The sequence below is a fragment of the Pleurodeles waltl genome, chromosome 11 (assembly GCF_031143425.1).
Source record: "Pleurodeles waltl isolate 20211129_DDA chromosome 11, aPleWal1.hap1.20221129, whole genome shotgun sequence".
Lineage (NCBI taxonomy): Eukaryota > Metazoa > Chordata > Amphibia > Caudata > Salamandridae > Pleurodeles > Pleurodeles waltl.
This window is the reverse complement of record NC_090450.1, coordinates 949,719,896-949,747,239: the sequence shown is the minus strand read 5'-3', so window position 1 is coordinate 949,747,239 and position 27,344 is coordinate 949,719,896. Positions and strand designations below refer to the sequence as shown.

At 45.5% G+C, this 27,344-nt stretch overlaps 1 protein-coding gene across 4 annotated transcripts in view; it reads left to right on the top strand.

Annotated features, from left to right (window-relative positions):
- Positions 1 to 27,344, top strand: part of MED15 (mediator complex subunit 15) — a 411,818-nt gene that overhangs the window by 59,577 nt on the left and 324,897 nt on the right. For all 4 annotated transcript variants that reach the window (XM_069215144.1, XM_069215143.1, XM_069215146.1 and 1 more), the window contains one exon: positions 10,630 to 10,681. In XM_069215144.1, coding sequence (XP_069071245.1) covers positions 10,630 to 10,681 — 52 coding nt within the window. The remainder of the gene's footprint in view (positions 1 to 10,629; positions 10,682 to 27,344) is intronic.

The following is a 27,344-nucleotide window of genomic DNA, read 5'->3' as shown; positions in this document are numbered from 1 at the left end:
TGGTACAGTTCACTTTGTTTTGTTATACATTTTGTAATATTAGTCAGTTATACATATTCTTCTGAGTCACAGAGAAATCCCTTGAGAGAGTGATTTCCCACATTCACAACATTTTCAATAAAGTGCCAAACCTAGGACACAGGTCTTTAGTCTCTGAGTCAACGACCAGTTTATTTAGGGATAAGAACATTTTTTTTTTTTTATACGCACAGGCTTACAATTCACTAATTGTGCATGATGAGACAGCAGTTTTTGTTTTGTTCCCATAAATGCCTTCATCAAAAGGAAATGCTCAGGGGAGCATTGCCTTATGCAGCCCTTTTAAAGCCTGTGCTTTGATGACGATATAGTTGAAAGAGCAGGAGCCTGTTGACATTATCTAGCATAATCTCTATACCATGACTCATGGTATTAGCCAGTGTATATAAAAGCTGCGGTTGTGTGCCCACTCCTTTAGTCAGCAAAGAGGGCAAGCTGAAAAGATGTGATCACAGGATTTGCACTCAATACAAGTCCTATTTTATATCAGTTAGGCATTTTGCCCCTCACAAACATCTAATTTATTCATGAATTTAGCTATTACATTTACCCCTCCTTAGTTTGATAATATTTTCTTCTGGATCTGATATGGGGCAGCTGTAAGAAGAAGGTGACTCTTCATAAAGTACAACTGTTGATGCTAGGGGGAGGCCTTGCTACCTGCTGACTTCGAAGCTTATTATCTGGTGTCACAGTTTCAGAGTGTAGCCAGCTTGATGGGAAACTCTCACAAATTGGGCAGGTCACACACATGGCAGTGAGACCAGGAAAGGACTAGCATCTGAATTATTGAATGTTAGAGCGAAGTCATGGAAACGATCTGTACTATGGGATTTAGGCAAATACTGCTGGGAAAAAAATGTTTTATGTGTACAAAGGCAAACCGCATATGCTCCTGAGCTTCCTATGTGAACATACTTTCAGCTGAGTAACATAGTGATGGCACTAGGCAGTGAGAGCTGTAATAGAGTCAACATAACGCTTGTTAAATGTATGATAATCATACATTATGTACGTTTGAATTGTAGCAGAGCTTGTCAGTACCAGTAGGGCACTTTTAGACATTTGGCTTATTAATCTACAATTTTATCTGAAAGCAAGGGAATGCAAAAAAACATTAATACACAACAGTACACCTTGTGATAACACATGGCAGAGCCAGGAAATATATTATATCTTGATATCAGTGCATCATACATCAAGCCTAAATGGATATATATCTAAGGGAATTGTGAAAACATGACTTAAGTAGGCAATTAACGTCTAAGGATTTGGCTGTGATGCTTGATTATCTCTCAAAGACCATGCATAATGTGCAAATTAAATTGATACAGTTCAAATTACTCCATTTATCATATTTAACACCTCAAATGTAATAGAATTTACATCACTGTCACAGTGCATGTCCTCGGTGTTGACAAGTCTGAGCAGATATTGCCCACAGGTTCTGGAGGGGCTCAGAGTCCACTCCACATTGAAAATCTATTTGGAAGACTGTACAGGAAGTGACTGGCAAAACCTGCCCCGACTCTTCAGAAATGAATATACTGAGCTTACACAAAGGAGTGAAAACCACATAACTAGAAATGGATTTGCAGACTTTACTTGTTGCTTTCTGAGAGGCAGGTAGCCATGATCTGGAAATCAACTCTAGCGCGCAGCCATTGGACTCTTGGACTGGAGAGCTTTTAAAATGAGCTGAGGCACATAGTGATACCCTCAACATGCTGCAATTATGAGTGAGGTAAAGAGTCAGTGGCATGCAGTGATTGTTAAACTTATAATCAGAATGGATTATTTTCTCCCATAGGTTGCTAAACAAAGGGTTTTGAATATCTGCCATAAACTGGGAGAGTATCTGTGTATTGCTCTGAGTACTCTCATAATAAAACCCAGTGGGGGTAGTTCACCAATCCATTATTCACTGCCTGTACATGATCACCCCCACACTATGCGCACCAGGTTTAGGAGTTGTTCACTAGGTTATGCTTAATTTTTAACACAATGTATGCTACTTGACTGCTTCCCTCTAAATGTTAAATCATGCGAGCACCTAATGTTGACTTCACCTTTGTTTGTTGTACTGTTTTTTGTTTTTCTAATGTGCTATAATGGAAATCACACCCTTGTTGACTACTTTGAAGGAGATACATGTGACTCTTGAGTGGTCTAAAATGTATGATTTGTTTTCCCTAATGCGCAAATGTTAATGAAACTTATTTTTAAAAGAAGTTCAGATAACATTGTCTTGCTTTCTCAAAGCTTGTTCTGGGGGCAATAGGCACCTTCTCTGGGATTAACTATAACAGCCTCTCAGTGGTTTCCGTAAAGACATCTTACTACAGCAGTAGCAATATATGTAAATGTATCATGTTACAGTTCTGTGATCCAGATTCTTATTTTTACCTGTCCTCGAGGTTAGGGTACCATTACTGCTTATACTTGGATTGCTTGTCATCCTCTATTGATGCATCAGAATAGGCTTGACTGTCAATAAATTCTGTACCCGCTTAAAATGCGAACTACCAAAGATCCATGTCTAATCATGAAGTTCAGGCGCAGGTTCCTAAACTCTGGCCTTGCCAGGTTCTAAAATGCATCTGAATGTGCAGTGCTCTTTAGATTTTTTTTGTTTGATTAAATACACTAAACATTTACTCCATGTATAATAAATCTAGCACACATATAGGGTACACATGATTCATGCATGGCTTGCCTCTTAGTTTACTAATAGCTTTGCCATCAGGGCAGGAGTGTTTCTCAGTTTGTTTAAACACTCCCTTGCAATGAATATATTACTAAAGCATGATGTGGTAGCACACTGTCATTTACAGACAGTAAATTTCCAAGAAATGTCCAAAAACCTTCCCACTAACTTGCAGCTTTACTGATAAAACTATAAAATGTATTAACAATCTAGGAAAATTGGGTTTCAGAAAACATTTATCATTTGCACATCGCCAAGTAAAGTGTTCTGACTTTTTTTCATCCTATTAAAATATTTTTTTTCATCACAGAGAAGCACCAGAAAATGTTCTTTCACAGCTACCGAAATATATTTTGAAATGTTTGTAAAGCTGACTTAGTTATATAAATGTTGTGTGTTAGTAAAAAGCTGATACCAAAAGCCTTTCACTTCACATTGGTCAGACAGTTCACCTTACAAAATCCTGGAACTCTGCAGTCACAAGGAAAAGTAACTGCATTACAAGAAGACAAACTGTCTTTTGACCTCTGTCTCTTAACAAAGTGAAATGTGACAAGAATAAGATTTAAAGGCATCTTAATTGCTAATTCAGTTTCTGACTGAACAGAACACCTGTTCTTTGTTCACCTCATAGAAGGGTCGAGTGGAATCTAAAAATATTTCGACCTCATAAAATAAAACTCGCCAATGCCAGTGGTGGAGTAGATTTTTCTAGCCCTGCCTCGGTAATGTGTACCAAGAGTTGCACTGAAAATCAGTTGCCATTGCCATTCTGGGTGAAACACAAAAGTAGGTAATTTGCTAATGAAGTGTCACTGAGCTCAAATTGACCAACAGCCTGTCAGGCTTCAGTTAGTAGTTGTGCAGTCAGAAATGTGTAATTTGCATCCCTTTCAGTCTACAGAGTTCAGTCTGCCTAACCTAAATGTACTGTCCGTGGCAGCTAAAAAAAAGAAGAAAAAAAAGTGACCCCATTAAAATCTATGAAAGTATTTTATTTCCTAAGTGGGTGAATACCTGTAAAAAGTGAATTAGTCAGATATGTCATGTTTCCTGCTTGTGGACATGTTTATATTATAACTTGATTGACCATCTGGTCTAGCTTGCTGAAGTACTTGAAGTCCAGAAAGTTTAGTGGATACTTTCCCAATAAGTGTATGATGCCATCAGTGATGTCATCAATGTTACAATTTAGTGTGTTGAGCGATGTAATATGTGAAGTCATAGCGCATGCCAGGGGCTCAAGTTATAGTTAGTTGACTAAATGATAACTGGCGATTTTCAGTAGGTTTTCAGTTTCACTTTAATATCAGTTTGACTTTGAGTGCTTTTTTTTCTGCAATTTTTATTTTTATTTTTTTGAACCCAATTCTAATTTGAGGACACCCTTCAGCAACCTGCACCAAACCCTGCTGGACACAGCTGGCTGGTGGGGTTGGCTACAGGCCTTGCATCCAACTCTCTGAAGGTGTAATAGCTGCGGTCTTCCTCAGGATCCGCAAAATGACATAAGTCCCACCTCCAGTCAGCTCCAACTCAGTAAGCTTTTATAGCGCTGAGGATTAAAGTGGCTAGGTGAGGGAAAGGGTGTGGGAAGGGAAATGCGGGGAAGGAGATCTGAAAAAGGTTAGTAGACAAACATAAATATCAAACAATAAGACTATATAGCCAGCAAGGTCTTGCTTCTTTCTTATGCTTATCACCTTTTAAGTACTCTGTTACTCAGACATGATACTTCTCCATATCATGAGACCCCTTTCTGCAATAACTGGCTGCAGAGTCAATAATCTTATATGCATCAGAGACCCTCTACAGCAGTTGCTTGTAGTAATACTCCTTCACTTATATCAAACCACAATGTAATCCAATAGATAACAGCTTGTTCAGCCAAAGGTAATGCCATTCAACATGAGCTTCGAGCCAGAGACTTCAGTGATCTAAGAACCAAATGCGTATCATGGCCTCAATAATAACTGTGCACTATTTCTGGTGCTGAACAGATAATGAAGTGTGCGGCCCTTACAGTGAATGTGCTAAAGAGCCTGTTACCAATCTGAGCTTACCGCTCAGAGCACGGCCTGCTCTGTTTATTATGAGCCTGCCTTTACATGAGAGTAGCCGGAATCAGAATATAGAGGGAGTTGGCCTTTGGTGCAGGAAGCACGGTTGCGCACCTGTGCGATGCCAAGAGCTGGTCTCTGATATAGCGATTTTGGTCGCGCAGCAGCGCAAAGTCAGCAGCCGGTTTCTGATGTCAGAACTTGGTTGGGCACCAGTACAATGTCAGGAGCCAGTTTCTGGTGTTGAAACTTGGTAGCGCACCACGCACGATGTAGACATTTCCCAGGGGCTGCTCTGCCAATGAAGTCTCTAGAGAGAGAACTCGGATCTCCAGCTCCGACAGGAATTCAGGAATCGTGAGCAGCTCCCCAAGGGCGGGGCTGCTTAAGTTGGCTTGGGCCACGCCCAAGATGGCTGCTCTCCAGAGCTGCGTTAAATGCAGTTCCAAAAAAGGAAAGGATATGGAAAGCAACTATGAGCACTGGAGCAACACCCTTGAACGTATGTGTGGTTGAAATAAAGTACTAGAGCCTCTAGTCTGTGTACAGAAAAGACAAACCAGGTACCCTGTGCCCTGCAGCAGGCCAGGGCATTGCAACCACCAGAGTGCTGAATGGGACCAAAATGGCTTTTCCCATAGCATGCCACACCCCCTCGAGTACAGGGGGCTAGCCATAGCCCATCACACCGCCTGGTCGGGCCCTAGAACGCGTGCAGCTGGTTTGCTGACAGAAGGGTGGCCAGCCACTGCCGGCACAGCATTTTTGTTGAATAATTATATAGAGTAGTGTGGTACTAACGTGGTACCACAGGCCCTTTGATATGTCCCAGTGTCGACGGGCATGCTACTGAGGTACTGAAACAGCCAACAGTAGAAAGCACACCTATGGCCAATCACAAGCGGCTAGTTTAAAAAAAAATTTGTACCACTGTGTTAACCTGAAGGATTTCTCTTACTTATTTCGAGAGTTAACCACTAAATTCCAAGCCCAAGCTCCTCTCTCAATTTCTCAAACGGCTGAACAAATTTATCCCAAATCACAGAAAGCATGCTTTCTGAGTAAAATTCTAACTCTGTGCCAAGTTAAGTGTAATTCTGTTCAGTCATTTCTTTCTGTATCAGACAGCAAAGTTTGCTATAACTATTAAAATGAAAAATGGTACTCCTCCCCCCCCCAGCCTCAGTTTGACAGATGAACACACAACTTTCCAAGAATGAGCCAAAGTGGATGAAGGCTTAGAAAAAACGGTTTGGTCAGATTCGCTAAATGGCACCAAAGGTATTAGCAAAACAAAAAATGACTTTCCTGTGAAAACATTAACCTACCTATAACAACAAATTGGGGACTGCCACTTTAATTGGGCTATATGTTAAGGAACTCTGGGTAGTTAGCAACTTTTAGGTAGCGGGCAGCACCTTTTATATAGATCACTATAATACCACTGGAATGCTAAACTTGCTCCCTTCAAATGTCTTATTTTCTAGCAGTTTTTAAAGTATGGTATTAGCACAGTGTGTTCCCAAAACAAGAAATCCCTATGCAATTTCCATAGACTTTTTCAAGACATGATACTGCAACAACTGCAGCAGAAAGTTAGTTCTTGATCTAGAAAGCGTGCTTTCAGTAGTTTTAGACAAATTAAGGTTTAAAATGTGTATATATATCTGGACCGTTGGCATCCAGATGTGCTCTGATTGGCCAATATAAAGGGGACTTAGTTAATCCTGATTGGTTGGTGACAACCTGGACACTGTTTTGGCAGCCATTACAGGACTCAGGGTCTTGGTTCCTGCGTACTGAATATGAATTAAAAAATGTGTAAGGGGGTAGGATGAGCACACCCAGATCCCATAGGTCACTTAAGGGACCCTCTTTTTGGCTGGCCACAACAGGGACAGCATGTTGCGGTAGCGATTATAGGACTCTGGGACAGAAGGTTCCCATTGAAATGCATTGTAGTGAATAGCAGTTACAATATAACCCATTTATTGGTGGTACCATACTCCCTTTAGGAATTGTGGTGTGTTCTGAAGTGATTTTACCATGTTAAAAATGCTGAACATCTGGTAGGATTTCTTGAACTATTTTTGAGCGGAAACTGTTGTCTATCATGATTTTTTTCACAGAGGTTATAGAAGATGCCACAGACGATAAAATGAGAGCATATTTGCAGTACATTCAGACTATCTTTCTCAGCCATGTGAGAATAAAGTCTGACATTCTGAGTAAAACATGTACTTCAACCCTGTGTTCTGCAGCAGCCTCCCAGTGTTCTAAACAACTGAGTGCTAGCGTTTACTTAGGACAAACGTGTGGCAGCCCTGAAGCCATCTTGATTGAATCAAACCAGTAAAACCTAAAACATTTCCTTTAGAAAGTAACAAAATGAGGGGGCTTATTATGTCATAGAAATTATGCTTAGTGCTGTAGAAAGCAAAATTAGGACACATTTGAAATAATATCTGCATCTATTTGATTAAAGCAGTCTGACATGCAGAGTTAAATGTACTTTCAACACCAGCAGCAGACTGACCATTAACTCCATGGTGATAAACAGCAGCTTTACCACAGTGTTCTAATAAGCAACTAGATTGCTAAAAAGTCTGAAATTATGTCAAAGGTGTGGCACATCTGAATGGCGGCGTTTATGGAATCAGTCTAACACTAAACATTTTCTACTGAAGCCTGCAGTAAAGGAGGAATTGAAGGAGTTTCATAACAAAAAACACTTCCAATGTGGCAGACGGAGAAAATAAAGAAACCAAATGTAGCCCAAATATCGCCCATCTTAATCATACCCCAAATATAGCTCAGTGACTGAGGTGTGCTAAACAAATGCTTTCTTTCTTTTTTTAATTTAAATACAGGTTTATGTAGCACAGATGTGACCCAGTTATTGGATCCCTTTAAAAAAGCATTAGTTACATTACACAAGGACACGTTCTTTTTGAGGCACTGGTAGATTAAGTGATTTGCCGAGAATCACAGGATGTTGAGTTGAGACTTGAACGTGGTTCCTCAGTTCCAAAGTTGACAGCTCTTGCTGTAACGCCACATCCTGTCCCTTAAGAGCAAACAGATAATCAAGTCTTCAATTGGATAAAAAAAACATAAAAATAGCAAATAATTCAAAGGTGCTATGTTGCTATTTGAGAATGTGTCCTCATTTTAGGTTTTTTAGAGCACTAACCATGATTTCTATGGAAAAGACACCCTCATTTTTATCATGTCTAATGCAAATGCTTTAGGGGTTACAGTTTTGATTCCATCATGATGATTTCAGGTGTGCCACACTTTTGGGTTAAATACAGAATGTTAGTGATCTAATTGTTCATTAAAACATTGTTGTGAGACAGACGGCAGGTTCACAAACTCGGATAATGTAAGTCATCGGGGAAAATCAATTGGCCTGTTTTTTTGTTGTTGTTTTTTCCCCTCCCAAATCTCTTACCTCCAAATGTTGACATGTATTGAACTTTGGAGGGTAGGAAGACTGCGATACGGACATGGACTCTGACAATAGAGGGCATGAAGGATGCACCAAACTGACCTTACAGTGGCAGGTGCCAGGGTTGCAGCAGTACAATACATCACACAGGGTAAGCTGAAAAGCAGTGCAGCACAACAGACATGAAAAGTAAAAGGGGGAGGACAGGGGCATGCACACGGACGACAGAGTGCGGGTTTAGAGGCAGGGGCAGCTAGCTAATCATACAGGATAGACAGGAGGGGCAGTTGCAGCACAACGGACCATGAAGGGCAGGAGGGGAAATGCCAGCGGACTATGGAAGACAGGAGGAAGGTGATGGGCACGGACTCAAACAGAGAAGGGCAGGAGGCACAGGGGCAACAAACTAATCATGCAGGCTAGGTGGAAGGCACAATGTCAGCACAACATACCATGAGGGGTAGGCGGGATGCGGAGTGGCATCACTAGGGACCTTGGAGGGCAGGAGGATAGGGGCAGTGGCAGCACAATGGACCCTGGAGGTCAGGAGGAGGTGGGGTAGGAACAAAGACTCTGACAACAGAAGGCGGAGTAGCGGACAGGGATAGCAACCTGACCACACAGGGCAGGTGGCATGGGCATTGTCGGCAAAAAGGACCTCGGATGGCAGGCACAGATAGTTCAGTGGCAGCACCACAGACCATAAAGGGCAGGAGAGATAGTTCAGGGATGTGCACGTAGACAACGGAGGGCAGGGAGGAATGGGACAGAGACAGTAGTCTAACCATGCTGGGCATGGGGTGGGGCAGTAGAAGCTCAACAGAACACTTGGACTAAGCAGGAGGGACCTTGGCAACTCATTGGATCATGGTGGGCAAAAGGGATGGGGGGGGGGACAGGTACAAGCACACAGACATTTTAAGGTGGGGGGAGCAGAGTAGGGGCAGCAAGCTAATCACTGAGGTTAGAATGGAGTGCAGTAATGGGGTCATAGACTCTGGCATCGGAGGACAAGACGAGTTGTTAGGGACAGCAAGCTAGCTAACCATGGAGGGCAGTGGCAGCATATCAGACCATGCAGGGCAGGAGAGAGGGGGGATAGCTGCATGGAGTCTGCCATCAAAGGGCAGGGAGGAGGTGGATAGGACAGCAAGCTAACTGTGTAGGTCAGCAGGAAGGGCAGTAGCAGAACAGCCGCACAAGCTCTAGTGAAGGGGCAAGGGCATGGACTTCAACAGTGTAGGGCACAGAGGAAGGGGCAAGGGCAACAATCTTGGGACCGGGTGCAGTGGAATGCACAATGGAAGGCCAAGTCCTGCATCCATCCCCCTCACCCGCCTACTGAGCATGGATTGTACTTCTTACTTTACATTTATATTTTAAAAAGCATAAACATTCACAATAAAAACCAATAGGTTAAAGTGAGGTTATAGTTCGGTGAAAATATCACTTGCACCATAAAATATGCGCTAAAATATAACTAACTTGTGCCCTCTCCGTGCACTGCTTTTACCCTTACATATTAAATCAATCATGACATATTTGTTGACTTCATTTATAAAATCCCTAAGCAGAAATGTCACCATTATTAACAATGCTGTGCATGGCAGGGTACGAGTTATAGTTACTTAGATAACTTTAACTGGTGGATTTATGGTTTTGTAAGTTTCAAACGATGTGTTTAAGAGACATTTTCACCTAACTATAACTTCCTTTCAACCTTTGTTTTTTCCAGTGCATTTCTAAGGTTTTTTCCTAAATGTAAAGTGACATATTCTTACAATTCCTATTGCTATCACTTTGAATACATTGGGGGAAAGTTATATTACTACTTTAAGTAAAAGAAAACTTGGATTTGAATAATTTTACATAAAATTGTTCTGATTTTTTTTTTTAAATACAGAAATGTATATATTAAAATGTGTGTGGGTGAATACTTTCACGCGAAGTTGCAATGTAAAGTTACTCCTGATGGAGTGACTCTGATGTAATTATTCCTGATGTACTTACCTGTGATGTAAAGACTGAGCAATGTTTTCACTTGTGATCAAATGAAAGCTTATTCTTCCATTTTTGGTGCTGTGGCTTACCTGTTCACTGTAGATTTGTAGCCCCTCCCCTTTCAGTGCTATGTGACCGCACCAAAAAAGAAAATACATTTGTTTCTTCTTTCTCAACATTATATACATTTATAGAAACAAGTTTATTAAAGATTAAAAAGACTGATGCGTACGCATACTATGTCGGAAACCTGTACTGACCCTAGGAATGTTGTAAGTGTGAATCTGTGGGAGTTGGCCAGGCTGGAGAACAATTGCTTCATTATTCAATACCCACAGCATTAACCAAATTTCTTCTTTTTACATTTTCAGGAGGAGTACCTTTCGCTTGTGGCCAGGTTGATCATCCACTTTCGTGATATACGTAAGTATATCTAGTTTTGTTTGGGTTGAGCATGTACAGGTTCTAAATATTTTGATTTTCCTTGGTAACTGCTGTTTTCTAAATCATTTACTGTTTGTTAATCAAGTCAAGAAATTTGATATCGTGCAGTGTCGGCTATGAGAAGAATTTTAAAAAAGATTCCTGTTCTGCATTCTGGGCTTAATTCGAGTAACTTGTATGTGAATTTCTATTTGCCAAAATTAAATGTCCAATAGACGAGGCACTGACAAGTGATCTTCCTTCTTAATGGTCACATTTGTCAGTATATCAATGTTTACATTGCCATTAGGTTATTGGTTGATCATTCAGCACCCAATGTCCAGTGATTCTCCCTCTCCTCAAAGTAATTTGATACTGTATTGTTCAGTTGTTCAGGACACTGTTTGGGCATGTCATAATTTCTACTTTGTCAGAATTTACTGTTAATGGGACGTTGGCATTGGTAAGTTCTGCGGACGGTAGTGTAATTTCATTTGTCTGTTCTCAAAATGTAGTAGTTGAGAAAACCTAGCTTTTTAAAAAAAAAATTGTTTTAATGCTCATTGTCTTTGGTAGCTGTGTGATGCATGCAAATAAAAAAAAAAATCTTAAATGCCTTATTTAGGTCCGGACAATGGTAGAATTACAATGGTGGTGCAAACTAATTGGAGCAGATTATTACAACTGTATGAGGAGCTGTTGGTCATGGGCCTTTAATATATTATTCACCATCTGTAGATCTGTAGGAAGTTGGCTCTGTATGTGCTATTTCAAAGTAAGGAATAGCATGCACAGAGTCCAAGGGTCCCCCTTAGAGGTAAGATAGTGGCAAAAAGAGATAATACTAATGCTCTATTTTGTGGTAGTGTGGTCGAGCAGTAGGCTTATCAAAGGAGTAGTGTTAAGCATTTGTTGTACATACACACAGGCAATAAATGAGGAACACACACTCGGAGACAAATCCAGGCCAATAGGTTTTGTTATAGAAAAATATCTTTTCTTAGTTTATTTTAAGAACCACAGGTTCAAATTCTACATGTAATATCTCATTTGAAAGGTATTGCAGGTAAGTACTTTAGGAACTTTGAATAATTACAGTAGCATATATACTTTTCACATTAAAACACAAATAGCTGTTTTAAAAGTGGACACAGTGCAATTTTCACAGTTCCTGGGGGAGATAAAGTATTGTTAGGTTTTGCAGGTAAGTAAACCACCGACGGGGTTAAGATTGGGGTCCACGGTAGCCCACCGTTGGGGGTTCAGAGCAACCCCAAAGTCACCACACCAGCAGCTCAGGGCCGGTCAGGTGCAGAGTTCAAAGTGGTGCCCAAAACGCATAGGCTTCAATGGAGAGAAGGGGGTGCCCCGGTTCCAGTCTGCCAGCAGGTAAGTACCCGCGTCTTCGGAGGGCAGACCAGGGGGGTTTTGTAGGGCACCGGGGGGGACACAAGCTCGCACAAAAAGTACACCCTCAGCGGCACTGGGGCGGCCGGGTGCAGTGTGCAAACACGCGTCGGGTTTCCAATGTAAATCAATGGGAGACCAAGGGGTCTCTTCAGCGATGCAGGCAAGGGGGGCTCCTCTGGGTAGCCACCACCTGGGCAAGGGAGAGGGCCTCCTGGGGGTCACTCCTGCACTGAAGTTCCGATCCTTCAGGTGCTGCGGGTGCAGGGTCTTTTCCAGCCGTCGGGATTTTAGAGTCAGGGGGACCCTGGGGATTCCCTCTGCAGGCGTCACTGTGAGGGCTCAGGGGGGAGAACTTTGGTTACTCACAGTCTCGAGTCGCCGGAGGGTCCTCCCTGAGGTGTTAGTTCTCCACCAGTCGAGTCGGGGTCGCCGGGTGCAGTGTTGCAAGTCTCCCGCTTCTTGCGGGGATTGCAGGGGTCTTTAAATCTGCTCCTCTGTAACAAAGTTGCAGTCTTTTTGGAGCAGGTCCGCTGTCCTCGGGAGTTTCTTGTTCCTCTTGAAGCAGGGCAGTCTTCTGAGGATTCAGAGGTCGCTGGTCCTTGAGAAAGCGTTGCTGGAGCAGGTTTCTTTAGAAGGCAGGAGACAGGCCGGTAGGACTGGGGCCAAAGCAGTTGGTGTCTTCTTTCTTCTTCTGCAGGGGTTTTCAGCTCAGCAGTCTTCTTCGGTAGGTTGCAGGAATCTCAATTCTTAGGTTCAGGGAAGCCCTTAAATACTAAATTTAAGGGCATGTTTAGGTCTGGGGGGTTAGTAGCCAATGGCTACTAGCCCTGAGGGTGGGTACACCCTCTTTGTGCCTCCTCCCAAGGGGAGGGGGTCACATTCCTATCATTATTGGGGGAATCCTCCATCTGCAAGATGGAGGATTTCTAAAAGTTAGTCACTTCAGCTCAGGACACCTTAGGGGCTGTCCTGACTGGCCAGTGACTCCTCCTTGTTGTTCTCATTATCTCCTCCGGCCTTGCCGCCAAAAGTGGGGCCGTGGCCGGAGGGGGCGGGCAACTCCACTAGCTGGAGTGCCCTGCGGTGCTGGAACAAAGGGGGTAAGCCTTTGAGGCTCACCGCCAGGTGTTACAGCTCCTGCCTGGGGGAGGTGATAGCATCTCCACCCAGTGCAGGCTTTGTTACAGGCCACAGAGTGACAAAGGCACTCTCCCCATGTGGCCAGCAACATGTCTCGAGTGTGGCAGGCTGCTAGAACCAGTCAGCCTACACGGGTAGTTGGTTTAAGTTTCAGGGGGCACCTCTAAGGTGCCCTCTGGGGTGTATTTTACAATAAAATGTACACTGGCATCAGGGTGCATTTATTGTGCTGAGAAGTTTGATACCAAACTTCCCAGTTTTCAGTGTAGCCATTATGGTGCTGTGGAGTTTGTGTTTGACAGACTCCCAGACCATATACTCTTATGGCTACCCTGCACTTACAATGTCTAAGGTTTTCCTTAAACACTGTAGGGGCACAGTGCTCATGCACTGGGGCCCTCACCTATGGTATAGTGCACCCTGCCTTAGGGCTGTAAGGCCTGCTAGAGGCGTGACTTATCTATACTGCATAGGCAGTGTGAGGTTGGCATGGCACCCTGAGGGGAGTGCCATGTCGACTTACTCGTTTTGTTCTCACCAGCACACACAAGCTGGCAAGCAGTGTGTCTGTGCTGAGTGAGGGGTCCCCAGGGTGGCATTAGCTATGCTGCAGCCCTTGGAGACCTTCCCTGGCATCCGGGCCCTTGGTACCAGGGGTACCAGTTACAAGGGACTTACCTGGATGCCAGGGTGTGCCAATTGTGTAAAACAAAAGTACAGGTTAGGGAAAGAACACTGGTGCTGGGGACTGGTTAGCAGGCCTCCGCACACTTTCAAATCAAAACATAGCATCAGCAAAGGCAAAAGGTCAGGGGGTAACCATTCCAAGGAGGCATTTCCTTACACTACCCCCCCCCCTCCCCCCCCCCCCCCAAACGAAAGAGGATGAGACTAACCTTTCCCAAGAGAGTCTTCATTTTCTAAGTGGAAGAACCTGGAAAGGCCATCTGCATTGGCATGGGCAGTCCCAGGTCTGTGTTCCACTGTAAAGTCCATTCCCTGTAGGGAGATGGACCACCTCAACAGTTTTGGATTTTCACCTTTCATTTGCATCAGCCATCTGAGAGGTCTGTGGTCAGTTTGAACTAGGAAGTGAGTAACAAAGAGGTATGGTCTCAGCTTCTTCAGGGACCAAACCACAGCAAAGGCCTCCCTCTCAATGGCACTCCAACGCTGCTCCCTGGGGAGTAACCTCCTGCCAATGAAAGCAACAGGCTGGTCAAGGCCATCATCATTTGTTTGGGACAAAACTGCCCCTATCCCATGTTCAGAGGCATCTGTCTGCACAATGAACTGCTTGGAGTAATCTGGAGCTTTCAGAACTGGTGCTGTGCACATTGCTTGTTTCAGGGTGTCAAAGGCCTGTTGGCATTCTACAGTCCAGTTTACCTTCTTGGGCATTTTCTTGGAGGGGAGTTCTGTGAGGGCTGTCACAATGGATCCATATCCCTTCACAAACCTCCTGTAATACCCAGTCAAGCCAAGGAATGCCCTGACTTGAGTCTGGGTTTTTGGAGCTGCCCAGTCCAGAATAGTCTGGATCTTCAGCTGGAGTGGCTGAACTTGGCCTCCACCTACAAGGTGTCCCAAGTAAACCACAGTTCCCTGCCCTATCTGGCATTTGGATGCCTTGATAGAGAGGCCTGCAGATTGCAGAGCTTTCAAAACCTTCTTCAGGTGGACCAGGTGATCCTGCCAGTTGGAGCTAAAGACAGCAATATCGTCAAGATAAGCTGCACTAAAGGACTCCAAGCCAGCAAGGACTTGATTCACCAACCTTTGGAAGGTGGCAGGGGCATTCTTTAAACCAAAGGGCATAACAGTGAACTGATAATGCCCATCAGGTGTGGAGAATGCTGTATTTTCTTTTGCTCCAGGTGCCATTTTGATTTGCCAGTACCCTGCTGTTAAGTCAAAGGTACTCAGGAATTTGGCAGCACCTAATTTGTCTATCAGTTCATCAGCTCTAGGAATGGGATGGGCATCTGTCTTGGTGACAGAATTAAGTCCTCTGTAGTCCACACAAAACCTCATCTCTCTCTTTCCATCTTTGGTGTGAGGTTTGGGGACTAAGACCACTGGGCTAGCCCAGGGGCTGTCAGAGTGCTCAATTACTCCCAATTCCAGCATCTTGTGGACTTCCACCTTGATGCTTTCCTTAACTTGGTCAGACTGTCTGAATATTTTGTTTTTGACAGGCATGCTGTCTCCTGTGTCCACATCATGGGTACACAGGTGTGTCTGACCAGGGGTTAGGGAAAAGAGCTCAGCAAACTGTTGCAGGACCTTCCTACAGTCAGTTTGCTGTTGGCCAGAGAGGGTGTCTGAATAGATCACTCCATCTACTGAGCCATCATTAGGGTCTGATGACAGAAGATCAGGGAGAGGCTCACTCTCAGCCTCCTGATCCTCATCTGTTACCATTAACAGATTCACATCAGCCCTGTCATGGAAGAGCTTAAGGCGGTTCACATGGATCACCCTCTTGGGGCTCCTGCTTGTGCCCTGGTCCACCAGGTAGGTGACCTGACTCTTCCTCTCTAGCACTGGGTAAGTGCCACTCCATTTGTCCTGAAGTGCCCTGGGAGCCACAGGCTCCAGAACCCAGACTTTCTGCCCTGGTTGAAATTCCACCAGTGCAGCCTTTTGGTCATACCAAAACTTCTGGAGCTGTTGGCTGGCCTCAAGGTTTTTACTTGCCTTTTCCATGTACTCTGCCATCCTTGAGCGAAGCCCAAGTACATAGTCCACTATGTCTTGTTTAGGCTCATGAAGAGGTCTCTCCCAGCCTTCTTTCACAAGAGCTAGTGGTCCCCTTACAGGGTGGCCAAACAGAAGTTCAAAGGGTGAGAATCCTACTCCCTTCTGAGGCACCTCTCTGTAAGCGAAAAGCAGACATGGCAGGAGGACATCCCATCTCCTTTTGAGTTTTTCTGGGAGCCCCATGATCATGCCCTTTAATGTCTTGTTGAATCTCTCAACAAGGCCATTAGTTTGTGGATGATAGGGTGTAGTGAATTTATAAGTCACTCCACACTCATTCCACATGTGTTTCAGGTATGCTGACATGAAGTTGGTACCTCTGTCAGACACCACCTCCTTAGGGAAACCCACTCTGGTAAAGATACCAATGAGGGCCTTGGCTACTGCAGGGGCAGTAGTCGACCTAAGGGGAATAGCTTCAGGATACCTAGTAGCATGATCCACTACTACTAGGATGTACATATTTCCTGAGGCTGTGGGAGGTTCAAGTGGACCCACTATGTCCACACCCACTCTTTCAAAGGGGACCCCCACCACTGGAAGTGGAACGAGGGGGGCCTTTGGATGTCCACCTGTCTTACCACTGGCTTGACAGGTGGTACAGGAGACACAACTCCTTAACTTTCTGGGACATATTGGGCCAGTAGAAGTGGTTGACTAGTCTCTCCCATGTCTTGGTTTGTCCCAAATGCCCAGCAAGGGGAATATCATGGGCTAAGGTCAGTATGAACTCTCTGAACTCCTGAGGCACTACCACTCTCCTAGTGGCACCAGGTTTGGGATCTCTTGCCTCAGTGTACCGGAGCCCATCTTTCCAATAGACCCTATGTGTTCCAGTTTTCTTGTCATTGGACTCTTCAGCAGCTTGCTGCCTAAGGCCTTCAAGAGAGGGACAGGTTTCTTGCCCCTTACACAACTGCTCCCTTGAGGGTCCCCCTGGGCCTAAGAGCTCAACCTGACAAGGTTCTAACTCCATAGGCTCAGTTCCCTCAGAGGGCAGAACTTCTTCCTGAGAAGAGAGGTTCTCTTCTTGTTGTTGTGTTGCAGCTGGTTTCCCAGCTGACTTCCCTTTTCTCTTGGTAGGCTGGGCCCTTTTTCCAGGCTCCAGCTCTACTTTTTCACCCTGAGCCTTGCACTGTGCCCTTGTCTTGACACACACCAGTTGTCTTGACACACACCAGTTCAGGGATACCCAGCATGGCTGCATGGGTTTTCAGTTCTACCTCAGCCCATGCTGAGGACTCCAGGTCATTTCCAAGCAAACAGTCTACTGGGATATTTGAGGAGACCACCACCTGTTTCAGGCCATTGACCCCTCCCCACTCTAAAGTTACCAGAGCCATGGGATGTACTTTAGTCTGATTGTCAGCGTTGGTGACTGGATACGTTTGTCCAGCCAGGTATTGACCAGGGGAAACCAGTTTCTCTGTCACCATGGTGACACTGGCACCTGTATCCCTCAGGCCTTCTACACTTGTCCCATTAATTAAGAGCTGCTGCCTGTATTTTCGCATGTTAGGAGGCCAGGCAGCCAGTGTGGCTAAATCCACCCCACCCTCAGAGACTAATGTAGCTTCAGTGTGACACCTGATTTGCTCTGGGCACACTGTTGATCCCACTTGGAGACTGGCCATTCCAGTTTTAGCTGGAGTGGAGTTAGAAGTGGTACTGTTCTTGGGACAGGCCTTGTCTCCAGTTTGGTGTCCAGGCTGATTACAGCTACGACACCAGGCCTTCTTGGGATCAAAGTTTTTACCCTTGTACCCAAAATTGGTTTGTGAAGAGGCTCTGGGCCCACCCTCCTGTGCAGGTTTTTGGGGGCCTGTAGAAGACACTTTACTATTTTTGTTTTTGGATGTCTCAACACTCTTCCCCTGGGGTGGCTTTGTGACCCCTTTCTTTTGGTCATCCCCTGTGGAAGTCTTGGTCACCCTAGTCTTGACCCAATGGTCCGCCTTCTTTCCCAATTCTTGGGGAGAAATTGGTCCTAGGTCTACCAGATGCTGATGCAGTTTATCATTGAAACAATTACTTAACAGATGTTCTTTCACAAATAAATTGTACAGCCCATCATAATTATTTACACCACTGCCTTGAATCCAACCATCCAGTGTTTTCACTGAGTAGTCTACAAAATCAACCCAGGTCTGGCTCGAGGATTTTTGAGCCCCCCTGAATCTAATCCTATACTCCTCAGTGGAGAATCCAAAGCCCTCAATCAGGGTTCCCTTCATGAGGTCATAAGATTCTGCATCTTTTCCAGAGAGTGGGAGGAGTCTATCCCTACACTTTCCAGTGAACATTTCCCAAAGGAGATCACCCCAGTGAGATTTGTTCACTTTTCTGGTTACACAAGCCCTCTCAAAAGCTGTGAACCATTTGGTGATGTCATCACCATCTTCATATTTAGTTACAATCCCTTTAGGGATTTTCAACATGTCAGGAGAATCTCTGACCCTAGTTATGTTGCTGCCACCATTGATGGGTCCTAGGCCCATCTCTTGTCTTTCCGTTTCTATGGCTAGGATCTGTCTTTCCAAAGCCAATCTTTTGGCCATCCTGGCTAGCTGGATGTCCTCTTCACTGGAGTTATCCTCAGTGATTTCAGAGAGGTTGGTCCCTCCTGTGAGGGAACCAGCATCTCTGACTATTATGTTTGGAGACAGGGCTTGAGAGGCCCTGTTCTCCTTAGTTAGGACTGGTAGGGGGGAATTTTCCTCCAAGTCACTATCTTTATCCTCTGTGTTGCCATCCTCAGAGGGGTTGGCCTTTTCAAACTCTGCCAAAAGCTCCTGGAGCTGTAGTTTGGAAGGTCTGGGGCCCATTGATATTTTCTTTATTTTACAGAGTGACCTTAGCTCCCTCATCTTAAGATGGAGGTAAGGGGTGGTGTCGAGTTCCACCGCATTCATCTCTGTACTAGACATTATGCTTCTAAAAGTTGGAATACTTTTTAAGAATCTAAAACTAGTTCTAGGTTCTAATTTAAACTATCACAAAACTTTTAAACTCTAAAAGGAAATGCTAAACAGGGACTAACACAAGGCCCTAGCAGGAGTTTTAAGAATTTAGAAAAATAGTTCAAATTGCAAAAATCAATTTCTAATGACAATTTTTGGAATTTGTCGTGTGATCAGGTATTGGCTGAGTAGTCCAGCAAATGCAAAGTCTTGTACCCCACCGCTGATCCACCAATGTAGGAAGTTGGCTCTGTATGTGCTATTTCAAAGTAAGGAATAGCATGCACAGAGTCCAAGGGTTCCCTTTAGAGGTAAGATAGTGGCAAAAAGAGATAATACTAATGCTTTATTTTGTGGTAGTGTGGTCGAGCAGTAGGCTTATCAAAGGAGTAGTGTTAAGCATTTGTTGTACATACACACAGGCAATAAATGAGGAACACACACTCAGAGACGAATCCAGGCCAATAGGTTTTGTTATAGAAAAATATCTTTTCTTAGTTTATTTTAAGAACCACAGGTTCAAATTCTACATGTAATATCTCATTTGAAAGGTATTGCAGGTAAGTACTTTAGGAACTTTGAATAATTACAGTAGCATATATACTTTTCACATTAAAACACAAATAGCTGTTTTAAAAGTGGACACAGTGCAATTTTCACAGTTCCTGGGGGAGGTAAAGTATTGTTAGGTTTTGCAGGTAAGTAAACCACCTACGGGGTTAAGATTGGGGTCCAAGGTAGCCCACCGTTGGGGGTTCAGAGCAACCCCAAAGTCACCACACCAGCAGCTCAGGGCCAGTCAGGTGCAGAGTTCAAAGTGGTGCCCAAAACGCATAGGCTTCAATGGAGAGAAGGGGGTGCCCCGGTTCCAGTCTGCCAGCAGGTAAGTACCCGTGTCTTCGGAGGGCAGACCAGGGGGGTTTTGTAGGGCACCGGGGGGGACACAAGCTCACACAAACAGTACACCCTCAGCGGCACTGGGGCGGCCGGGTGCAGTGTGCAAACACGCGCCTGGTTTCCAATGTAAATCAATGGGAGACCAAGGGGTCTCTTCGGCGATGCAGGCAAGGGGGGGGGGCTCCTCGGGGTAGCCACCACCTGGGCAAGGGAGAGGGCCTCCTGGAGGTCACTCCTGCACTGAAGTTCCGATCCTTCAGGTGCTGGTGCTGGGGGCTGCGGGTGCAGGGTCTTTTCCAGCCGTCGGGATTTTAGAGTCAGACAGTCACGGTCACGGTCAGGGGGAGCCTGGGGATTCCCTCTGCAGGCGTCACTGTGGGGGCTCAAGGGGGACAACTTTGGTTACTCACAGTCTCGGAGTCGCCGGAGGGTCCTCCCTGAGGTGTTAGTTCTCCACCAGTTGAGTCGGGGTCGCCGGGTGCAGTGTTGCAAGTCTCACGCTTCTTGCGGGGATTGCAGGGGTCTTTAAATCTGCTCCTCTGTAACAAAGTTGCAGTCTTTTTGGAGCAGGTCCGCTGTCCTCGGGAGTTTCTTGTTCCTCTTGAAGCAGGGCAGTCCTCTGAGGATTCAGAGGTCGCTGGTCCTTGAGAAAGCGTCGCTGGAGCAGGTTTCTTTAGAAGGCAGGAGACAGGCTTGTAGGACTGGGGCCAAAGCAGTTGGTGCCTTCTTTCTTCTTCTGCAGGGGTTTTCAGCTCAGCAGTCTTCTTCGGTAAGTTGCAGGAATCTCAATTCTTAGGTTCAGGGAAGCCCTTAAATACTAAATTTAAGGGCGTGTTTAGGTCTGGGGGGGTTAGTAGCCAATGGCTACTAGCCCTGAGGGTGGGTACACCCTCTTTGTGCATCCTCCCAAGGGGAGGGGGTCACATTTCTATCCCTATTGGGGGAATCCTCCATCTGCAAGATGGAGGATTTCTTAAAGTTAGTCACTTCAGCTCAGGACACCTTAGGGGCTGTCCTGACTGGCCAGTGACTCCTCCTTGTTATTCTCATTATCTCCTCCGGCCTTGCCGCCAAAAGTGGGGCCGTGGCCGGAGGGGGCGGGCAACTCCACTAGCTGGAGTGCCCTGCGGTGCTGGAACAAAGGGGGTAAGCCTTTGAGGCTCACCGCCAGGTGTTACAGCTCCTGCCTGGGGGAGGTGATAGCATCTCCACCCAGTGCAGGCTTTGTTACAGGCCACAGAGTGACAAAGGCACTCTCCCCATGTGGCTAGCAACATGTCTCGAGTGTGGCAGGCTGCTAGAACCAGTCAGCCTACACGGGTAGTTGGTTTAAGTTTTAGGGGTGTATTTTACAATAAAATGTACACTGGCATCAGGGTGCATTTATTGTGCTGAGAAGTTTGATACCAAACGTTCGATGGCATCTGTCGCTGTAGATACGCATGTTCTGCAATAGCTCGCCATCTGGTGTTGGGCCGGAGTGTTACAAGTTGTTTTTCTTCGAAGAAGTCTTTCGAGTCACGGGACCGAGTGACTCCTCCTTTTGTCTCCATTGCGCATGGGCGTCGACTCCATCTTCGATTGTTTTTTTTCCGCCATCGGGTTCGGACGTGTTCCTGTCGCTCCGAGTTTCGGAACGGAAAATTAGCTGATTTCGGAAGATTTTCGTCGGTATTGTTGCGTTCGGGATCGGCGTACTTACATTCCACACCGCATCAAAGATCGAAGAGCTCCGGTGCCCTTCAGGGTAGTTTTTTCGATCCCCAGTCGGGGCCTGGTCGGCCCGACCGCGTGCTGAAGAACGCTGATGGAACGGACCCCGTTCCGTTTCTGCCCCAAATGCCACAATAAATACCCCTACACAGACCAACACTTGGTCTGCAACCTGTGCCTGTCACCTGAGCACAGCGAAGACACCTGCGAGGCCTGTCGTGCGTTCCGGTCCCGAAAAACACTCCGAGACCGTCGAGCCAGAAGACTTCAGATGGCGTCCGCACCAACAGCCCAACAGGAGTTCGAGGAACAGGAAGAGGAAGGTACCTTCTCGATCCAAGACTCAGACTCCGAAGGATTCGACGATACACAAACCGTGAGTAAGACGTCGAAAACCACACAGACACATTTACAAGGCCCAGGGGACGCCACTGCCATCCGGCCATGGCTCCACCCATAAATTCGGTGACCGACCGTCGGCACCGAAAAAGGCCCAAACAGTGCCGAGGTCGTCCGACTCCGGTCGAGACACCGCCACGCAGCCTTCTCGGGACCGAGAAAGTGCTGGAGACAAGCCTCGACACCGAGATGCCGGTGTGGACACGGCTCGACGCCGAGACAGCGGCACCGAAGCAGATCGACGCCGAGAGGTTTCAGCCCCGAAAAAGAAAAAAGTCACCTCAGAGCCGAAAAAACACGCAGACAGGGTTTCGATGCCGAAACAAACTGCAAGCGACCCAGCTTCAGGCTCTTATACAGAAGAGCACTCGCTAACCTCCCAAATGCAAAAGCATAGGTTTGAGGAAGAGCTACAAGCAACTGATGTGGACCATACGCAAAAGCGTATCTTCATACAGCAGGGGACAGGAAAAATAAGCACCCTTCCCCCTATTAGGAGAAAGAGAAGGTTGGAGTTCCAGACTGAACAGACACCACAACCAAAAGTGGTGAAAAGAGTTACCCCACCACCCTCTCCTCCGCCCGTGATTAACGTCTCACCAGCACAAACTCCATCACTCTCCCCAGCTCACACCACCATGAGCCAGGGTGACCAAGATCAGGACGCATGGGACCTATACGACGCCCCAGTGTCAGATAATAGTCCGGAGGCATACCCTACGAAGCCATCTCCACCAGAGGACAGCACCGCGTATTCTCAAGTGGTGGCTAGAGCAGCACAATTTCACAACGTAAGCCTCCACTCAGAACAGGTCGAGGATGATTTTTTATTCAACACACTCTCCTCCACCCACAGCTCGTACCAAAGCCTGCCTATGCTCCCTTGTATGCTCCGGCACGCAAAAGACATCTTTAAGGAGCCGGTCAAAAGCAGGTCAATCACACCAAGGGTGGAAAAAAAGTATAAGGCGCCTCCTACAGACCCGGCTTTCATCACTACACAGCTGCCACCAGACTCTGTCGTTGTAGGAGCAGCTAGGAAAAGGGCCAACTCTCACACATCTGGAGATGCACCACCCCCAGATAAAGAAAGCCGCAAGTTCGATGCAGCTGGTAAAAGAGTCGCAGCACAAGCTGCAAACCAGTGGCGCATCGCGAACTCCCAGGCACTACTTGCGCGCTATGACAGAGCCCACTGGGACGAGATGCAACATCTCATTGAACATCTGCCCAAGGACTTACAAAATAGGGCAAAACAAGTGGTTGAGGAGGGACAGGCCATTTCCAACAACCAGATCCGCTCCTCCATGGACGCTGCAGATACAGCTGCACGGACAATTAATACATCTGTAACTATCAGAAGGCATGCATGGCTCCGAACGTCTGGATTTAAACCAGAGATTCAACAAGCAGTTCTCAATATGCCTTTTAATGAAAAAGAACTGTTCGGTCCAGAAGTGGACACAGCAATTGAGAAACTCAAAAAAGATACGGACACTGCCAAAGCCATGGGCGCACTCTACTCCCCGCAGAGCAGAGGGAATTACAGCACATTCCGTAAAACGCCCTTTCGAGGGGGGTTTCGGGGTCAGAGCACACAAGCCAGCACCTCACAAGCAACACCGTCCAGTTACCAGGGACAGTATAGAGGAGGTTTTCGGGGACAATATAGAGGAGGGCAATTCCCTAGAAATAGAGGAAGATTTCAAAGCTCCAAAACCCCTACTACTAAACAGTGACTCACATGTCACTCACCCCCTCCACACAACACCAGTGGGGGGAAGAATAGGTCATTATTACAAAGCATGGGAGGAAATCACTACAGACACTTGGGTTCTAGCAATTATCCAGCATGGTTATTGCATAGAATTTCTACAATTCCCTCCAAACATACCACCAAAAGCACAAAATTTAACAACACACCACTCCAATCTCCTGGAGATAGAAGTGCAGGCACTATTGCAAAAGAATGCAATCGAATTCGTGCCAAACACACAAATAAACACAGGAGTTTACTCACTGTACTTTCTGATACCAAAGAAGGACAAAACGCTGAGACCAATCCTAGACCTCAGAGTAGTGAACACTTTCATCAAATCGGACCACTTCCACATGGTCACACTACAAGAAGTATTGCCATTGCTAAAACTTCACAACTACATGGCAACTTTAGACCTCAAGGACGCTTATTTCCATATACCAATACACCCATCGCACAGGAAATACCTAAGGTTTGTATTCAAAGGAATACATTACCAATTCAAGGTACTGCCTTTCGGATTAACAACCGCACCAAGAGTCTTTACCAAATGCCTAGCGGTAGTCGCTGCACACATAAGAAGGCAGCAAATACATGTGTTCCCATATTTGGACGACTGGCTAATCAAGGCCCATTCGTTCATAGAGTGCTCAAATCACACAAATCAGATCATACAAACCCTCTTCAAACTCGGGTTCACCGTCAACTTTACAAAATCCAACATTCTGCCGCGCAAGGTACAACAATACCTAGGAGCCATAATAGACACATCAAAGGGAGTAGCCACTCCAAGTCCACAAAGAATTCTAAATTTCAACACCATCATACAACGCATGTATCCAACACAAAAGATACAAGCAAAGATGGTATTACAACTCCTAGGCATGATGTCTTCATGCATAGCCATTGTCCCAAACGCAAGACTGCACATGAGGCCCTTACAACAATGCCTAGCATCACAGTGGTCTCAAGCACAGGGTCACCTTCTAGATCTGGTGTTAATAGACCGCCAAACTTACCTCTCGCTTCTGTGGTGGAACAACATAAATTTAAATAAGGGGCGGCCTTTCCAAGACCCAGTGCCACAATACGTAATAACAACAGATGCTTCCATGACAGGGTGGGGAGCACACCTCGATCAACACAGCATACAAGGACAATGGAACGTACATCAAACAAAACTGCATATCAATCACCTAGAACTTCTAGCAGTTTTTCAAGCACTAAAAGCTTTCCAACCAATAATAGTTCACAAATACATTCTCGTCAAAACAGACAACATGACAACAATGTATTATCTAAACAAGCAGGGGGGGACGCACTCCACGCAGTTAAGCCTGCTAGCACAAAAGATTTGGCGTTGGGCAATTCACAACCAAATTCGCCTAATAGCACAATTTATACCAGGGATCCAAAATCAACTCGCAGACAATCTCTCTCGAGATCACCAACAGGTCCACGAATGGGAGATTCACCCCCAAATTCTGAACACTTATTTCAAACTCTGGGGAACACCTCAGATAGACTTGTTTGCGACAAGGGAGAACGCAAAATGCCAAAACTTCGCATCCAGATACCCACACGAACAATCCCAAGGCAATGCCCTATGGATGAACTGGTCAGGGATATTTGCTTACGCTTTTCCTCCTCTCCCTCTCCTTCCTTACCTGGTAAACAAACTCAGTCAAAGCAAACTCAAACTCATATTGATAGCACCAACTTGGGCAAGGCAACCCTGGTACACAACGCTGCTAGACCTATCAGTGGTACCCTGCATCAAATTGCCCAACAGGCCAGATCTGTTGACACAGCACAACCAAAAGATCAGACACCCAGATCCAGCATCGCTGAATCTAGCAATCTGGCTCCTGAAATCCTAGAATTCGGGCACTTACAACTTACCCAAGAATGTATGGAAGTCATAAAACAAGCTAGAAGGCCATCCACCAGGCACTGCTATGCAAGTAAATGGAAGAGGTTTGTTTGCTACTGCCATATTAATCAAATACAACCATTACACACAACTCCAGAACATGTAGTGGGTTACTTGCTTCACCTACAAAAATCTAACCTGGCTTTCTCTTCCATTAAAATACACCTTGCAGCAAGATCTGCATACCTGCAGACTACCTATTCAACTTCCCTATATAAGATACCAGTCATTAAAGCATTCATGGAGGGCCTTAGGAGAATTATACCACCAAGAACACCATCTGTTCCTTCATGGAACCTAAATGTTGTCCTAACTAGACTTATGGGTCCACCTTTTGAACCCATGCACTCCTGCGACATACAGTTCCTAACCTGGAAGGTGGCATTTCTCATCGCCATTACTTCCCTAAGAAGAGTAAGCGAAATTCAGGCGTTTACAATACAGGAACCTTTTATACAACTACACAAAAATAAAGTCGTCCTAAGGACCAATCCTAAATTTTTGCCAAAGGTTATTTCACCGTTCCATCTAAATCAAACAGTGGAACTTCCAGTGTTTTTTCCACAGCCAGATACCGTAGCTGAAAGGGCACTACATACATTAGATGTCAAAAGAGCATTGATGTATTACATTGACAGAACAAAAAACATCAGAAAGACTAAACAACTATTTATTGCATTTCAAAAACCTCATGCAGGAAACCCAATATCAAAACAAGGTATAGCCAGATGGATAGTTAAATGCATCCAAATCTGCTACCTTAAAGCTAAACGACAGCTGCCCATTACACCAAGGGCACACTCAACCAGAAAGAAAGGTGCTACCATGGCCTTTCTAGGAAACATCCCAATGCAAGAAATATGTAAGGCAGCCACATGGTCTACGCCTCACACATTCACCAAGCACTACTGTGTAGACGTGTTATCCGCACAACAAGCCACAGTAGGTCAAGCCGTATTAAGAACATTATTTCACACTACTTCCACTCCTACAGGCTGATCCACCGCTTTTGGGGAAATAACTGCTTACTAGTCTATGCAGAACATGCGTATCTACAGCGACAGATGCCATCGAACTGAAAATGTCACTTACCCAGTGTACATCTGTTCGTGGCATCAGTCGCAGTAGATTCGCATGTGCCCACCCGCCTCCCCGGGAGCCTGTAGCAGTTTGGAAGTTACCTTCAATTATTTATATATGTATCATCTCAACCTTAAATAGGTGCATACTTAGTCACTCCATTGCATGGGCACTATTACTACAATTCAACTCCTACCTCACCCTCTGCGGGGAAAAACAATCGAAGATGGAGTCGACGCCCATGCGCAATGGAGACAAAAGGAGGAGTCACTCGGTCCCGTGACTCGAAAGACTTCTTCGAAGAAAAACAACTTGTAACACTCCGGCCCAACACCAGATGGCGAGCTATTGCAGAACATGCGAATCTACTGCGACTGATGCCACGAACAGATGTACACTGGGTAAGTGACATTTTCATTCCCAGTTTTCAGTGTAGCCATTATGGTGCTGTGGAGTTTGTGTTTGACAGACTCCCAGACTATATACTCTTATGGCCACCCTGCACTTACAATGTCTAAGGTTTTGCTTAGACACTGTAGGGGCACAGTGCTCATGCACTGGGGCCCTCACCTATGGTATAGTGCACCCTGCCTTAGGGCTGTAAGGCCT